The sequence below is a fragment of the Crotalus tigris genome, unplaced genomic scaffold, assembly GCF_016545835.1.
Source record: "Crotalus tigris isolate CLP2741 ecotype Arizona unplaced genomic scaffold, ASM1654583v1 scf7180000017674.1595824, whole genome shotgun sequence".
Lineage (NCBI taxonomy): Eukaryota > Metazoa > Chordata > Lepidosauria > Squamata > Viperidae > Crotalus > Crotalus tigris.
The window spans coordinates 514,505-532,116 of record NW_024096559.1 but is presented as its reverse complement, the minus strand read 5'-3'; the positions used below and the strand labels follow the sequence as shown (position 1 = coordinate 532,116).

General features: G+C 39.1%; 1 protein-coding gene across 3 annotated transcripts in view; it reads right to left on the bottom strand.

Annotated features, from left to right (window-relative positions):
* Nucleotides 1-14,828: 14,828 nt before the first annotated feature.
* The window catches only part of ACVR1B (activin A receptor type 1B), a 38,344-nt gene continuing 35,560 nt past the window's right edge, over nucleotides 14,829-17,612 (bottom strand). For all 3 annotated transcript variants that reach the window (XM_039337317.1, XM_039337318.1, XM_039337319.1), the window contains exons 8-9: nucleotides 17,052-17,182; nucleotides 14,829-16,092 (exon numbers count right to left, since the gene is read on the bottom strand). In XM_039337317.1, the coding sequence (XP_039193251.1) occupies nucleotides 15,967-16,092; nucleotides 17,052-17,182 (257 nt within the window). In that variant the 3' untranslated portion in view covers nucleotides 14,829-15,966. The remainder of the gene's footprint in view (nucleotides 16,093-17,051; nucleotides 17,183-17,612) is intronic.

Sequence of the window (17,612 nt, the reverse complement as noted above, 5' to 3'; positions counted from 1 at the left end):
TTATTCAGTTATATACCTTGTTCAGTTACAAACAGCACATTGTTAGAAATACTAGGTCTGTTCATTGTTAGTTCCACAACTATCCATTTTATACAAGCATTTTATTTCCCCGAAATAAATCGGGGAATCCCGGAAAATAAATGTGCTATTCAACCCTGGTTCTTTAGAGATGGATAAGTTAAGATGACATTATCTAATGTCTGGGGGACATCATGGATCTCACTTTCTTAAATCACACAGTGGAGGAGTGAAGAAAGGATAAGTGCAAAAGACGAGCCATTGTACAGATTTTTGCAAGTATTGTGATTGTTGCAACCTCACTTGCATGTCTGTATAGTTGTTTTTGCAAACCTGGCTGAATTGTATAACATGTAAAGGAGTCTAAGGAGCATCACAACTTTTCAGTCCAAGGAAAAACAAAATAAAAGGTGCTGTTTGAATCAAAAGATTGAATTTAAAATTCTACTTTTTCAGTCCTTTATATATAGATAGCGCTGGGATTAAATGTTGATTATTATAGTACACAATTATTATATTGTACTCCCTGATTTACAACTAGTTGTTTAATGACTGCTCAAAATTATGAAATTTTGGAAAGTGAAACACTTCTGGCCATTCTAAAACACCATGCTGTTCCCCACCCCTGCAATAATGTGCTTGTGATCTGGGTGCTTGGCAACCAGTGCATACTTACCACTGATTGGACAGTGCCCTGTAATCATATGACTGTCATTTGCAATCTTGTCTGCTGGCTTCCCTAGAAAGTCAATGGGAAAACCAGTAGAAAAGGTTGCAAGCTGCTGCCAGCCGCTGAAGGATTTCCCCTCCCCTCCACGCATAGGGAATCCTTTGTCAGGCTGCAGAAATCTTTGGGGTCCAAGCCTTATTTCTCTAGCCCAATGCAGGAGTTGCTTTCCATGGATGGAGGGGAACTGCCTGCTCTCTTTTGGCAGGCAGGTCTTTTACCATCTGCTTAACAACCGCAGCTGGGAGAGCTGGGATTGCAATTGTTGAGCGAAGCAGTCACGTGGGTATCCTGCTGAACAACTGCTTCGCTAAATGATAAAAGATTCTGTTCCCAATTTAGACTGACCATATAGCGTTAAAAGATCAGTTCAGCCTTCCCCAACCTAGTACCTCCAAGGACTGCAGTTTCTATCATCCCCTGGCAATTGGAGGGCTAGAATGTTGAAAATCTTATTGTGACTTGGAAGTGTATATGATAGAAAAAAATTAAGATTTAGGGTGCTGGTTTCTTGCTCTCACCACCCTAAATCAATTTTTAGACATCTTTCTTTCTTTCTTTCTCTTTCTTTCTTTCTTTCTTTCTTTCTTTCTTTTTTCTCTATCTATCTATCTATCTATCTATCTATCTATCTATCTATCTATCTATCTATCATCTCTGTAATCTCCCAAAGAAGTTGGAAATGATGAAATGGCAAATGTGTCTGAGTTTCTAGTCTACAAATGGTTTTGGATTTTCATTTCTAGTGAGTTCACACATCTTTCAAGTCTTCCATTGTTGTCTTCCCAATGCTTTCTGCTACAAGATATCATATCAGTGTGTGAAACAAAGCATTTAAAAGATGAATGAGATAGAAATAATGATGGAGAAGTTTGGTATTAAAATAAAAAATTGATGCCCACAGGGCTAAAACAGGCAAGATTGTCACAAACCAGCTTTCCCTCCCCCTCATAATACTGAATTATTTTGGAACCGTTTTGACTTATGACAGTTTGTCTCAAAGTATCTTGTTAAGCTCATCAAGTTATTACAGCTTGCTCTGAGAAAATATAGATGTGATCTAGCCTTAATAAATCTAAAGCAGAAACAACTTACTTTCCTGTGATTTCTTTCCCATACCCAAGGCTTCCTCATTGGCCCCAAGGCTGATAGTGCTGGAATTCTGGTTAAATCCAACCCCCCCCCCCCAAGATCCGGTGCTGATTCCTTGAGATTTCTAACTCCCTTTCTTCTGATTTGTCTTGCCGATTCAGTCACTTATTCCAAACATTTAAACATAGACACATGTCTTAAAGTATGTACAATCTTCTCTTCAGTATTGCAGTAGGGCAAATGAGATCTGTATCTTTTTTTAAAATTGGTAACTTATCTTGTTGCTAATGAATATACTTCATAGAGCTTGGCAATATAGTTTTTAATTTTTTTTAACCCAGTGAAACCTGCACATGTAATTTTAATAATTAAAATCATTATTCTGCAATTATTCAGGACTGGCCCTTTTCTTAGTGAGGAAACTCAGTGAGTGGTGCTGCTGTGCTTGCCATTGAATGCATCAAGAGCTTGAGGTTCATGTCTCATCACATCTGACTGCTCTAGCTCAGGGCTTTTCAACCAGTGGTATGGGTACCACCTGTGGTACATTGGCAGGTGGTACGTGACCATCCTAGAAAAGTGGTAGCGGGGGAGGGGAATGAGCTGAATCGGTGGCAGCACTGCACAAGCCTGAACGAGAGATGGCTGGAGCTGCAGGGCTGTCAGGGCTCAGCGGAAGCACCAGGATCAGCGGCAGGCTCCAGCTGGAGCTCGGCGCTGGTCCTGGTGCTTCTGCTGAGCCCTGAAGAAGCACCAATCAACTGGAAAACAGCACTGATCCTGGTACTTCTGCTGAACCCAGAAGAAGCGCTGATCAGCTGGAATGTTGCAGCATCTCCAGAGTCTTGTGATTTACATTTAGATGCTTGGCAACTGATTCATATTTATGACGGTCAGTGTCCCAGGGTCATGTGAAGTGACCAAAACCTGCTGCAACCACCCAGCAGACGGGGGGAATAAAAACCAAACACACCCCCACCCCAGCCCTGCTGCCAACCCTCAATAGAAATGCTCACAACAATGGAAACCTCGGACAGGAGGAAGAGCACCGCTGGGTGGGCAGGCAGGTGTCTTGCTCGGCTATGGCTTGGGGGGCACTTTTTTCAGTGCCATTGTAACTTCGAACAATCACTAAGCGAACTGTTGTAAGTGGAGGACTACCTGTTACTTTATCACTTTTTTCCTTTGTGGGGGTCATCAAGTTTTTGACACCTTGCTAGGCGACTGGTGGTACTCAGATATTGCCATATCCTAAAAGTGGTACAATGGGTGAAAAGATTGAAAAGCTCTGCTCTAGCTGATCGGATACCTGTGATAGATCAGCCTCCTCAGGTGAATCACAATCATTGTTAGCCTGAGGCTAACAATACACAGGACTTGACTGGAACATTGTCAGAACTGGAGTCAGAATCTGACTCTGAATTTTGACCTATGACATCCTGCATTTGTGAGGAAAATACTAGGAAGAAAAAAAATTCACTGTATTAACATAAAAGGATTAGTTGTTTTCATAGTTTACCAGTAAAGAAAATGCTAAAATAATAAAAAATATCAAAATATCATACTGTCTTCAATATTACATATGCACAGCAGAAAGATTAAAATTATAAGCAAATATTGTCTAACCTATTATTACAATGTGAATAGCTGAGCTTTGTTGTATTATGAGACAGGGCCAGCAATTCTTTAGAACAGTGATTCTCAACCTTTTTAATGCCGCGACCCCCCAACCGGTCGTAAGTTGAGGACTACTTAACCGGTCGTAAGTCGAGGACTACTCAACTGGTGTAGCACCGTTTGCAGAATAGGACTTTTGGCGGGCTCAGCAGGGCAGAGACATCCGGGACAATTCCTATTGACTTTTGAAAGCCAATAGAATTAGACTCTATTCAAGAGAGTCTATTCTATTGGCTTTCAAAAGCCAATAGAATAAAAGGGAGTAGCACAGCTAAGGAAAAGGGCAAAAAAATGGCGGACTGCGTTGTTTGGCGACCCCCGTGAAATGGTCGTTCGACCCCAAATGGGGTCCCGACCCACAGGTTGAGAACCACTGCTTTAGAAGATGGAACAAGTTCTGGGCTAGGTCTCCACAGCTGATCTTAATTAGTCAGAAAGGAATGAAGAAGTCAACAACAACCAAATGGGAAGTAAGACAAACACAAGAGTGTAGCAGCTGTAGAAAGATCACTCAGGAGACTAATAATTTGTATTTTGGAACTCTCCTTAGGGCTGACGTGCACAATACATGGATTTCTCATATGGGATTGTTCTTTGGAACATCTGTCCTTTCAAGAATAGTCAGAGGGATCTCCTTGCTTGTCCTCTTATGCAGAAGTGAGACAATAGAGTCCTAGTGCAAGGTCATGTATGTTAATACAATACAAAAGCTTGATGGCTAGAAAATCTTTGAAGTGAGTCCAAGATGGACTTAAAATTAATTAATTTAATTCAAACGCTTTTTGAATAAGTTATCACTCCAATAACTCAAACATTGTACATAGTTTGAGTACAAGGGATCCAAATCATTATCCCTGCCAAGATTTACAGTAGCTGGAGGAACTGATCAGCACAATGGGAAAACATCCATTCTCAGAAAAAACTTAACTGAAAAAGAAAAGCCACATTGGTTTGTTGGTTATACATCTGCCAGTAGTCCTTGCTTAACAATGGAAATTGGAACAAGAATTTCCATTGTTTAGTGATGCATTGGTAAAGTGGGATATCACATCACTGCATCACTTAGCAACAGTAATTCTGGCACTTTTCATTATTGATGTGGAACAAGGACTAATGATCATTAAGTGAGGACCACCTTGTAACTTCCTGCCGGTTTCCAATCAGCAAAGTCAACAGGGAAGCCAGCAAGAAGTTGTAAGACCCAGGTGGTTCACAAGTAGGCTGGCAGACCAGTAGATGGCTGCTGCTGGGAGGCTGAGGGTATGCGGGTGACTGGCAATCTCAAAATCCATTTGCAAAAAGTCTTTCGAAACATGATTCAGATCCAGCCATTTGGCTTCTGATACTCTGCCAGAATGTTTCTGTGATGAAACTAAAATGAAGTAAAAATGGGGATTGATGGGTGAGAAAGTCTATGGCATCTTTTCACTTATGTTCCACTTCTGTTTACTACTGATGGTTGTTTTACAAATATTGTACACGGAAGAGAAATAAAGGGCAAAGTGCTTCATCAGGATTGTGCACAGCTATAATAAAATAGTTTTTCAGAATTAATTTTGGAAGCCCAGGTAACCTTAATTTTAGTTGAAGGGATTGAAATCCATTCAGAAGTTAACATATACTATAGCTTACATTTATGTTCAGAAATGTCTTCCTTCTCAAAGTAATTTAAATATACTGGAGTTTTAAATCCTGCTAATTTCTCTGAGACTGTGAGCCTAATCCTGCAGCTTTACCTTATTCCATATTTTACATGGGCTTAATCCCTATGTCCAAATTATACTCAAAAGGTTATAAAGGTCACAAAATACATCACATGGAAATCAAGAGACTGATTTTCACATGATCTCTAATCCTTTATAGCCCTTGGTTATTTAACACCCATATTCACACATAACTCTAAAGAAATAACATGGTTTATTTTTGGCATAATACAATGTCTGAAATCAGTTTAAGAAATAAACCATGAATTGCTTTTGCAGCAAGTCATATCTGGGAATTAGAACGTGATTAGAATTCCTGTCTTATCATAATCTTGTTTTGAGTCCAGAGCTTCAACTTTTGTTTCTGACATCAACAGGTAATTGAGCAAAACAAGCCAAAAATTGTCCCAAAGATACTTTTTCACAAGGCAGCTGGACTTTCTTGTCCAGTAGCCTTGTGAAAAAGCATTATTGAAACAACTATGACCTGGATGATTGAGAATCTCCACAGACATTAAGCCAAAAATTGGAAAACACACCTTGTTTATATATTTGTCTGCCAGACCAACTCTGATTTACTCCTAATTTATTCTAGCCTCAGAGTAATATGTTAACACATCCATACCTCAGGAGCATTCTTGTGTTATATGAGGTGCTACAAAAAATATGGTCAACTGGTCACACTGCAATATGTTTGTTAAAATATCAACAAAGTGTGGGCAACTGTCATTGCTGCTCTCTACATGTTGTGTGGCTTCTGATGAGAGTTTTATCGTGCAGTTTCCTGTATCATTATGTGCTTTGTTGTTGTTGTTGCTGAAGGGAAAAAAAAAAAACTTACCACAAGGGGGAAAATTCCATACTTCAATATCTTGTGAGTAGCAATTCTTAGTCTCTGTCTGAAGGTACCAGTAGTGAAAGCGTAGACCTGTTTATAGAGAAAGCTTGTGAAAAATGTAAGGGACTGTAGCAGACTTGATTATTCCATCTTTTTTTTATACATCTATGAACCGAGTAAAAAGGCACAAAGCTCCTCAGTCACATGGTACAAAATCAGATGCCCAATATGCCCATCTCCCTACAATGGTGTTTCTCAGCTGTGGCAACTGGAAGATGTGTAGACTTCAACTCTCAGAATTCCTCAGCTACACACCTTCCAGTTTCCACGGTTGAGAAACACTGCCATATCCCTACTAGTCTGCTTGAGTCGAAGTGTAATTGCAGGGAGTTAACCTTGAAGCTGACAAATTGACCCAATCCCACATTTGTACCATTTATAACTTTGAGGATTTATTGAAGAGGATTTGATAGAAACATAGCAGAGGAGTACAAGCAACAATAAAAACCAATTCACCAATATTTATTTTATTTTATTTATTTATGAGACTTATATACCGCTTTAAGTGCAAGCACTCTCTAAGCGGTGTACACCAGTAAGCAATGTATATTCCCTGACCTAAGTGTAATTGTTGCACCACTTTTTAAGGTGACAGTATTACTACACTGGCAAAAGATAAAGGTCCATTTCAGTCATGAGTTTTTTGTATGCTGCAGAATATTCGGGGCGCAGAATATTTTTGAGAACATAAAACTATTCAGTCCTGCTATGTTGTGGGTTGTTTGTCCTTGTTTGGTTGAGTTTCTACACATTCTGGTATTTTCTTAATCCTCTCTTCTTCAAGTAATGTTTCTTCACTTTTCAAACACTAAACAAATGCAATTCTTGCTACTATTAATACATACAACATACATGCAACATTAAGTATGTGCTTCTTTATCATATTTTTCTAATATTGTATCTATTAACAATAGTTCTAGATTATAACATCTTTTCTATCCAGCTCATATCTCAATTTTATTTGCAGTTAAAGTCACCTTATTAAGCCAATACCGTCTTCCCAACTCTTATTTCAATTGTTTTCTCTTCAGTATTCAAAATATCTTTATACGTTACTATTTTCTCAACAGTGTTTACATTAAGGTGAGTAAAAGCTTCCCTTATGAAGAGCCATCCTGTTATTTTCATGTTTCCCATTTCATAGAAAAGTGTACCATTCCTAAGTATAAATCATATCTTTCTGAGTATGATACTCTTTTAGTATCTAAAGGTTATTTGTTTCTAGCCATATTCAAACACCTGTTTGATAATATAGGGCCCCATCCAATAGATCCTCTATTTTCTTTAGTCTAATTCTAGCTTTCTTCCTTTGTCAGATAGGTTTCCAAAATCTGTGTATTTAAATCGTCAAGAAGTTTTCCTCTGTTTTTATGGATGCTTTTTGTAGTGGGGAATGCCATTTAAGGAGGATATTTCTGAAGGGGAGTTCAATCCATTCATATTCGTTGAAAAGTTCCAACTTTCCTTCTCCCTCAGCTTCTCTTTTCTTTTCTTGTTTCCCAGTTTCTATAATCTGTTCTATATGGTCTTCTTCCTTATCTTCAAGTATATTCTGAAATCTTGAGGGATAGTGTGCCTTTTCCATTTCCAGCATTCTAAGTCTTCAAAATGTTTTTTTTTTGTCTGTGCCAGTTTCTTTCCTTTGTATCCTCTAATTTTGGATCACTTTCTTCTAGTCTATCTTTTATTTTCTGAGTTCCTTGTTCATTCTTTATAGTCATTTTCTGGGGATTCCCTAGTTTTGATTTTAAGTTAAAAACTTGCTCATTTATCTTGTCAGATTCTCTTTAGTCTCATCTTGGTTTCTTCTTGAGTTTTCTTCATGTGATTCAATTGCCTCTTGAATTGATTACAATATAAACTGCATTTCCTTCTGGAAGTTATTAGTTCTTTGTCTCTGGTGTACCAGATTGGGGGCTTCAGAGGCAGATATTTGGGGTGGATTTTTTTACCACTTTTAGCTAAGTGTGGAGCACTCATTTTTGTTCCCTCCCTCTGTTTGTATTTCCCAAGTGCTAGTCTTATCTAACACAACCAATCTTATAATCAGTACAATAATATACAACTTAAATTTAGATTTAGGTTTAAAATAATCTCATATACTGTGTTTTCCCGAAAGTAAACCCGCCCCCGAAAGTAAGCCCCAGCTGATTTTATGGGGGTGGGCCTAATATAAACCCTCCCCCCGAAAGTAAGTCCTAGTTAAGGGTTTGCAGGGATAGCCTCTGTGATGAGGCAAAGCTGATGGGGGAGGGGGGAATCTGGTATACCAGTTCCTTACCTCCGGCCAGCTTGTTCCGCAGCCTCATGGCAGCAGCATTGGTGCGACACACAGGGTGGAAATGGCTGGTTTCAGTGCAACGTGGCTGTTTGCCGCCTTGCCTATTGGGTCCAACGCCACTGCAATGTGGCTCGGCCAAAAGCAGCCATGGAACAACTGGGGCAGGTTCCTCCCTCACCTGCCCATTCAGCTTTGGTGGCTCTGTAGGCAGAGCTGTGAAGTTCTCTTTGCTGACAGAGAAGAGAACTTCACAGCTCTGCCTACAGAGCTACCAAAGCAGCAGGTGAAGCGCTGGAGGCTCAGGGAGGGAGGGTGCTGAAGTGGGCGGTCAGGCCATTGACAAGAGCAATGTGGCTGAGCGGAAAGTGGCCTCAGAACAAGTGGGGCAGGTAAGGAAAGAAATCCTCGCTCCCCCCAGAAATTGCCTTTCTTTCCTTACCTGACTTCTAGCCTTGTGCCGTTTCTCCTTCGCAATTCGCCACTGCTGCGTGCAAAGAAACAAAGGAAGGGGTTTTTTTGGGGGGGGGAAAGGTCAATCAATCAATTCCAACTTTGCAATTGACCTTCCCCCCCCAAAAAAACTTCGTTTCCTTGCATGCGGCGGGGTGGTGGATCACGAAGGAGAAACAGCACGGGGCTGGGAGTCAGGTAAAGAAAGAAAGGTAATTTCTGGGGGGAGCGAGGATTTCTTTCCTTACCTGCCCCACTTGTTCCAAGGCCACTTTCTGCTCAGCCGTGTTACTCTTGCAAATGGCCTGACTGCCCACTTCAGCACCTTCCCTGAGCCTCCGGTGCTCCACCTGCTGCTTTGGTCGGCCTGCTGTCCCCACTTCAACACCCTGCCCACTGCCATCCAGCACGGGTGCACCGGGGCTGCAGGGGCTGGCCTGGCCTGGCACAGGAAGGGCACGCGCCCCATCCTCCTGCCACCATGCAGGGTAAGGTTGCGGTGCCCGCCCCCGCCCAGATGCCCTCGCCTCTCCCAAGCATTTTTTTTTACTAACCTGCCTTTCAGCTGCATTCCGTTTCTTCTTAAGATCTCGAGAGAAGTTAGGAAGTCTGACGGAACTTTTTTTTTACCGATAGTTACACAAACTGCACTGATCCGTTTAACAATTGTGGCAAAAAAGTTGCAAAATCTGACCTGACTCACAACCGCTTTGCTTAGCAATGGAAATTTTAATCCCAGTTGTGGTCATAAAGTGAGGATTACTGAGGTAGCCCAGTGGTTAGAATGCAGTACTGCAGGCTACTTCTGCTGACTGCTGACTGCCAGCAGTTCAGCAATTCAAATCTCACTGGCTCAAGGTTGATTCAGCCTTCTATCCTTCAGAGGCTGGTAAAATGAGGATCCAGATTATTGGGGGCAATATGCTGACTCTGTAAACTGCTTAGAGAGGGGCTGTAAAGCACAGTGAAGTGGTATATAAGTAAGTGCCATTGCAATTACCTGTATTCTGAAATTGACCCAATTCAAGCTCTAACATTTGCTTTATTCCCATAGCACAGTTACAATAATATCGAAAAGGTATTTTTTTTCCTATAGTAATCTTTTATACAATTATTAGAAACATAGCTTCATGTAGCTCAGTTATATCTTTGAGTTATCTTTATGTATATATCTTTTCATTCTCTTAGCTAATATTAAAATTCAAGTATTTAAAGTACAGTATAGATAAGACAGAACAAACTGAAACATAAAAAGTCATAAGAGTTTATGTGAATAAAAACAAACTTTTAATAATGTACAACCAAAAATTTGACAGCCTCATTCTTATATTAAAACAAAAGATTTCTTTCCTATATTACATCTATTTACATTTGCATACTGAGGAGATAAAGTGTCTAAGTGGTTATTTTACAGTCTTTCTCTAATAAAACATGTAAAACCTGAAACAAATATAAAGGTCAAGAAAGAATCAACTTTTGGGACAAGAAAGACAGAAGAGACAAGACAATAGTACCAAGAATGATCTATTCTGAAGCCGGTGTAACCCCCAACTGTAAGTCATACCATATAAATTTTGGAAAAGATTTAAGGGCATTGCAAGTACAGTTTTCTACTGGGAAATTTCATATCAAGACACTTTAATGTCTGTTCTGATAAAGCTGGCTGATGTTCCCCAAATGAAATTCAACATTGGAATTCTATCCTGCTATTTGTAACCCCATGGCTGGGTTATTTGGCCAGTGGACTAAAATTTCCTGAAAAAAAAGCTCAATGTACCATGATAGTTACTGGTTTAATTAGCAATGGAACCTGCTACTAGATTTTCTTTAAAGTAACTATGAAGGAATGGTTAGAAACATTAACACTATTGTTATCACAGTAAACAGGATATTTTTCTCCTCTCAGTCAAAAATTCCAACTGCAGTAGTTAACTATCACATCATTAGTGTGATATAGGCACATCAAAAAAAATGTCTTAAAGAAGTATCCAACTCTGCTTTATTAAAATGGTGCAATTTGAAGGCCCTTTCTTGAATATGCCTATAGTCTGAAATCAAGCAAATTTTCCTGTTTTCCATTTAGAAACAACTCTTTGGTCATTTTTAGTTTGTCATGATAATGCAAAAAAAAAAAAAAAATTGCTCAAGAGTCCAGTTCTGCTAGATTAATCTGAGGGTTTCTTTATGAATAAAATGGCTCTCTGGATGGATGCTAGGAGGGCAGAGCCTATTTTGCAGCCTGGGGCACCACCAGATATGATCTGGATTATTTTGAGTTTGTGGAATCCAAGGAAGCAGATAGAATCTTCTGTAGTCTGATCACCCACCATTATGTTGGATTCATGTCTGTACTGACTCCTTTGGGTGGCTAAATAGGGTGTGATCAGCTGGATCTGAGACGTTATTTATGCTTGAGAGAAGCTGATGCTGCCTGCTTTGAAGGGAATAACTGAAGAAGAAAAAAATGGATTCAGCTGTGCTTGATAAAGTTTGCCCTATATGTAATCTACCCTTCTTAGGAAAGGGTGTTGAGTAGTGGGTAATTAGCTAGAGAAGATCCTAGAGGAAGCAAATTATCTGGACTCTTTTCATCAGGATCCACATCTGGTTATGGGACAGAAATGGCACTGGTTTTCCTGATAGATAATCTTCTTTCAGATGCAGATGGGGTGAGGGGACTATGCTCCTCTTAGTTTTATCAGAACTAAGCAGTGTACATTGCCACCAAGAATATCATGGTGTCCTTCTTACAGGAAGCTTGAGGCACCATTTTACAGTAGCTCTGCTCCTACCTGAGTGTGTCAAGGATTTGGGGGAGATGCACCTGAATCCATGAAGCTTCAGTGTGGGATCCCTCAGGGCTCCATGTTGTTTAAAATCTATATGAAACTGGTAGAACAGGCAATTTGCTGGCTCAAGCTAAGCTGACAAATGTAAGCTTCAAATACTTTGGAAGTGTCACCTTGAGTGATGGTTCTTTGGAGAAAGAAATTGACTCCAGGAACAGCATGAATAGTCAAACACTGGGGAGGCTGTGTACTAGAATCCTTAATCAATACAGCATCCATAACTCCATGAAGCAAAAAGTCTACAGAGCCATGGTTAGCCCATCCCTCTTATATAAATGTGAGTCCTGGACTCTGTATCGTAGATACATCAAACTGGAGAAATTTCACTTGTGAGTTCTCCAATCAATCCTTGGCATTTATTGGCAAGACAGTCTCCAACACTGGAAGTTTTTAAGAAGAGACTAGACAGCCATTTGTTTGAAATGGTGTAGGGTTCCTGCCTGAGCAGGGGGTTGGACTCAATGACCTCCAAGGTCCCTTCCAACTTTATTATTATTATTATTATATGGAGTCCACCAGCATTGAGTTCCTGATTATCAGAGGAGATGGGGGGGATATGTCCTCAGAATTGATGACGGCTGTATGCCTTGCCAATTGCTCTACTGGAGTCTGGGAAGAGACCTGAATGTCAATTATGCAAGCTCTACAAAGACACTGTGAAAGAAACCCTAGGCCAGGGTGACACCCAATCATGGGAACTAGAAGCCACAACTAATGACAGAACATGCTGGCAAGCCCTGTGAAATCTTCACCAGCTTTGAAGATAAGGCGCCATTGAAAACTGATAAAAACTGTGGGCAGCATCAGAGAATACACCCACACTTACTACAACAATGGATTTCCATTGCCCTCATTGTGCTAGACTGGACTGCAGAACCACCTCTGTCCACAGATGAACTATAAAACATAATGTCTTCTTCGAACCCTAAGGACACCAATGTTCAATTATATTTCACAAGCCTAAAGAAGTTTTGAATCAGTATCTATAAAGTTTGGATGGAGTAAGCTCACATCAAATTTTGTAAGGCAGAGTAGATAATGGTCAGTAGAAGATTCTGGGATGGATTATCTCCCCCTGAAGGATGTGGTTGTCAATTTGTGATCCATGCGGATTCAGAATTCCTTCTTAAATGGCTGGTGGAAACTGTGGTCAGATGGCTTTGCACTATTTACAATCCTACATGGAACAGAATGCCTTGTGTTCAATAACTCATATTTTGATTACTACTTGACTACTGCAATGTGTATTATGAGCTGCCTTTGAAGACAATCTGGAAGCTGTACCTGATACAAAATGTGGCAGTAAGATTATTGGCAAGATAGCCCCATCTAGCCAGAATTACACCTAAAGATCCTGCATAGGTAGGCGGTAAGCTTCTGGGCCCAATTCAAAGTGCTGGCCATTAGCCGTAGAGCCCTAAATGGCACATGGTAGGACACATACAAGCAATATTATACCAGTGAATCTGCTCACTGGTTTAGTCATCAAGAAAGGGTCCGTCAAAATTCAGTTCCTTTGTGAGGTTTACAATATACTCCAACTCAGGGTATTTTCTCTCTGCAAAAGTACATGCAGTCCCCACCTAGTGCAATTCTGTAAACAGGTTAAAGCTATTTTATTTCAGTGCACTTTTGATCTGGATGACCGTGTATCTTTTTATTTCTGCTCTCTAGTTATTTTTTATTATTGATAAGTATTTGAATTTAGCTATTGTTATAGGTTGGGTTTTTTTTTTGTTTTGATATTGTACATATCCCCGTTTCTTATGGAATTTGAGCAGATTACAAGCACTATTAAATAAATAGCCTTTCATGCAGAACTAGAACTGATTTATTCTGAGAAGGGAGCAACTGATGTAATATTTGTAGCAAATTACCATAAGGCATAATTGGGGGAATTCTACTCCAATTTAAATAGGTTTCTCTGCCTTCTAAGACGTAGATCTAGGAATAAAATGTCAAGAAGTATGCAGTACAAACAGGACACACGCTTTGGCAAAATTATTTACCACTTGGGAATATTTGGAAACAAATACGTTTAAGGGAAGTACACTTTTTAGCCTCATTAATTTCATGTCTATCACTTAAAATCTTCAACTTATCTATGAAAATCAAATGGCTCTTTTTAATTGGAGGTGGATTTGACAGTGAAATTATACACATGAACATTTCCATTACCTGAGCTCCAAGTGTAAATCTTCGTGATACGTTGTTCTCAAGTCCAACTCCAGCAATCATAGATGCCATTTATTTATGAAAATATATGATTAACATAAATTTCAAGGTGCGTTTTACTTTAGATCAGAAATGCGAGGAAGATTTTTAGTAAATGGTGTCCCTTTACTAGAGATTTGTGGTGGTCTCTGGCTCAGAAATGATCAGACCAAAATAACAGAAAAGGGCAAGTTTTACAATCAGAAGCACAAATCCCACATATGCCTACAAACAAAAGCGCCTGAGATTTTCAGAACACAGCATTAAAGGAAGCTACAACTTGTTACAGACCTAAAGGAACATATCAAATTGACTCCAATACACAATGCAACTTTGCAATGTATATAATACAATCAAAGACACAAGAAAGGTTAAGGGAGAGGGAAGGAAAGACACATGCCTATTTTGACAAACAACAAATACAGAATATTTTATATTCTTATAAAATCCCCTGTCCAAGAAGGGATAATTCCTCCTCTTAGTAGTCAAGGGCTCATGGTTTGTATAGAAACAGTTCCAGTGTAAAATTGAGCTGTGTGCATTTCTCAGTTTTTTTCTCTCTTTTTTTGCAGTGATTTCTTTATAAACAAACGAGAGGTAATTATCTATTTTTATAAACAATAGTAAAAAAAGTTAAAATCCAGCCCCTCCATTAAAACAAGAATTAAAAAAATTAATCAAACCACTCCAGTTAAAAGTTATGGCTTCAGGAGTTATCTATCAAACACCCAATCTACACATAATGGAGTTTCTAATGCATTATTTGCATCACAATACAATCTCAGGCTGTTCCCCCCCACAAAACGATGTGACAGCCTAATCAGTCCTACTATGCCCTGATCATTTAATTCAAACAAAATGCATGCAGTTAATCCATTCCCAATTCTTCCCGACCCCACCCCACCCCACCCCATGCCCAAGTGACACAAAGTAGCTTCCAGAATAAGGGAGATTGTATTATATCTATCTATCTATATACACATAAACGTACGTACACACACGCACACACACACACATCAGCTTTATTTTGCAGTCATTGTTCCTCGAAAGGACAAATGTTGCCAGGAAGTCTCTGAGTGCATATTTCTCCATAGCCATTTCATTTGGTAGAGAAATGTAAAACACCGGAGTTGTTCTGCCAAAGGCACCTTGAGAAATGGAAGGGCAATGATCCTACATGTTCAGTTCTGTTTGCCTTTCTTTAACTAGGAAAGCACCAATTTCAGCAGATACCTAATTCTTCCACAATTCTTTCTGCTTGCTAATCATTGCTACCCATTATGGGAGAATTTTAAACTAAAAAACAAACACGTACAATCAAAAGTATTTTCCCACGCTTTTTTTAAAAAAAGAGGGGAAGTATGGCAGTGGAACCATTTGTACAGTGCCCCCAAAAAGTCTACTATTTAGCAGGGCAGAATCCTACTCTGTAAGAAGACAACTAATTATCAGCTAGTGAGAAATAGGGAATTAGCACCTGCACTTCACAAAAGGACACACTACATTTTCAACATGCACAGGAGCACAAGCAGACACAATACACATCTACAGGGCAAAGGGACACAGACCTTTGCACATGCACGCTCTGTAGTTCTGGCTTAGGATCTGTTGAGCTAGAAAAGGGCCACTATATGGCCAGACAAAGTGCACATAAGGTGCCTGTGTGTACGTGTCAGTCCTCGAAACCTTCCCCTTGCCACACTTTTTAATCCACAAGTATCTTCTTCTCCCAAGCCGTAAGGCTTTCCCTAATCAGCACATAACTCAAATTTACAGGGATTTCCATAAGAGAAACAATGTTATATTGTGACTGACATTCTCCTATACAAGCCCCTCAGAATGCTTCACAAAAGGGAATTCAAAAAAGATGCGTTTCACTCTTAAATGAGGAAATGAGTGAAGTCTCTAATGTCGATCCTCCTCACCTGGCCACCTGCAGGCCAAGCTGTCCAGTTGATAGCAGCAGGCTGAATACAAAGACGAGGTAGGCCTTCTTCACCACATCAATTCTTGCATGGCAGCTTTTTGTGCACTTTCCTCAAGACGGGGCTTGCAGTCTAAATTTTCACATCTTCCTGGATACTGAGTTGAGAAAGAGTTTTCTTGATCCGTAAGGCTGTTAGCCGTGCTGCTCCATTGGCATACCAGCACTCTCGCATCATTTTCCCCATAATTCGCAAAGCCTGGGAACAGGGGAAGAATGACATCAGGAGAAATCTCTCTTCAGTAGATCAAATCAATTTTTTTTAAAAAAAATCTATGAATAATAGGTTGCTTATGATGCTACTTTGTGCTTTTTTTTGTTAGTATGCATTTAAAACTGCAGTGGCAACTTAAGTTTTTTAATAGGATTTAAAAAAAAATCTGGTCAAAATAAAATTCAGTGTTTGCCAATTGTCTCTTTAAAAGAAGCAAAGATTTGTTTTCCACAATCATGAAAAAGACATTTTTTTGTCACTAACTGCATTTCCACAGAATTCAAAGTTGTTTTTAAAAACTGGTTGTTAAATATGCTATAATTTGTGTGTAGGGGGGTGTTGGTTTTGTATTACATGAAAACCAAACCAGAGCCAATCCAATTTCTTTTTAACACTCTAAATCTGAAATCTGCACTTGAGTTTTGTCGTCTGCATGTAGACTATTTATTTATATCTTTCCACAAACAAATAAAGAAAATTTGAAAAAATGGTTGTTTTTAAATACCATGTCTGGCTATAATGTGGTCTGCTTGGTTTGGCTTGAAATGTGTGATGTGTGAATCCAATGTGTGTTATTCAAAATGCCACAATTATGCAAACCTTAGCTTAGTGCAATGTATAACCTAGTTCATTTTTAACTGACTGGCTAGAACTATAATCAAAGCCAGAATTTTAATATATTTAGCAGAAAATACTTTTTGTATGTCTGGATTCAACTATAGATTGCACAGACCTTATCCAAAAAGCCAGAATAAAATACTTCAGTACAAAATACAGTAAAAACAGAGGATAAGTTGATATCTGGAGTTCTTTATCCAACTGCTACCAAGATTTCATGCCAACAATTTGCGGAAGCTTTCCGTTCCCCTCTAGCTAATATGACAAATACTATATTAAGAATGATGCTTTATGGCATGCTTTTTAGTTTTCAAGATCAACTGTACCTCATAACTCTGCCACCAGTTGGGAATGTTAGGTCGTAGTTTCTGTTCACATACAACTTTTCGCATTTCTTCAATGGACGGGTCAGAGGGCACAAGGTCATAGTATGGGAGCTGATATTCTTCATGAATACCTAAAAAGGAAAAAAGAGAAACAAGCTATTATTTCTTATGAAAATATCTTTTACATAGGCATAGCAGCATTAATGATAATAAGATGAACAGCCTGCAAAAGGAGCAGGAAGTATGATACAACGTGGAACTTAGCAGTGAACCTGATATCTGATGATGTGTACATATTGGTTTTCAGTAATAAAATATGAACATTATATAATAACAATAATATGTGCACAGGAAAAACACCTGAGAGTCTGTGGCCTGCTTCTTTTAACTTTCAATATTTATGATTACCAACATAGGAAGCAATATAGAAAATAAGAAAAAAAGGAGTTATATATATCCAGCAATTATTACATGAAAAATATAGTCCTAGAAAAAACAAGAAAATTATTATTCACTGTTATATTCTTAACTTTAACAGTGCATTAAAAATATTTTTCTTCT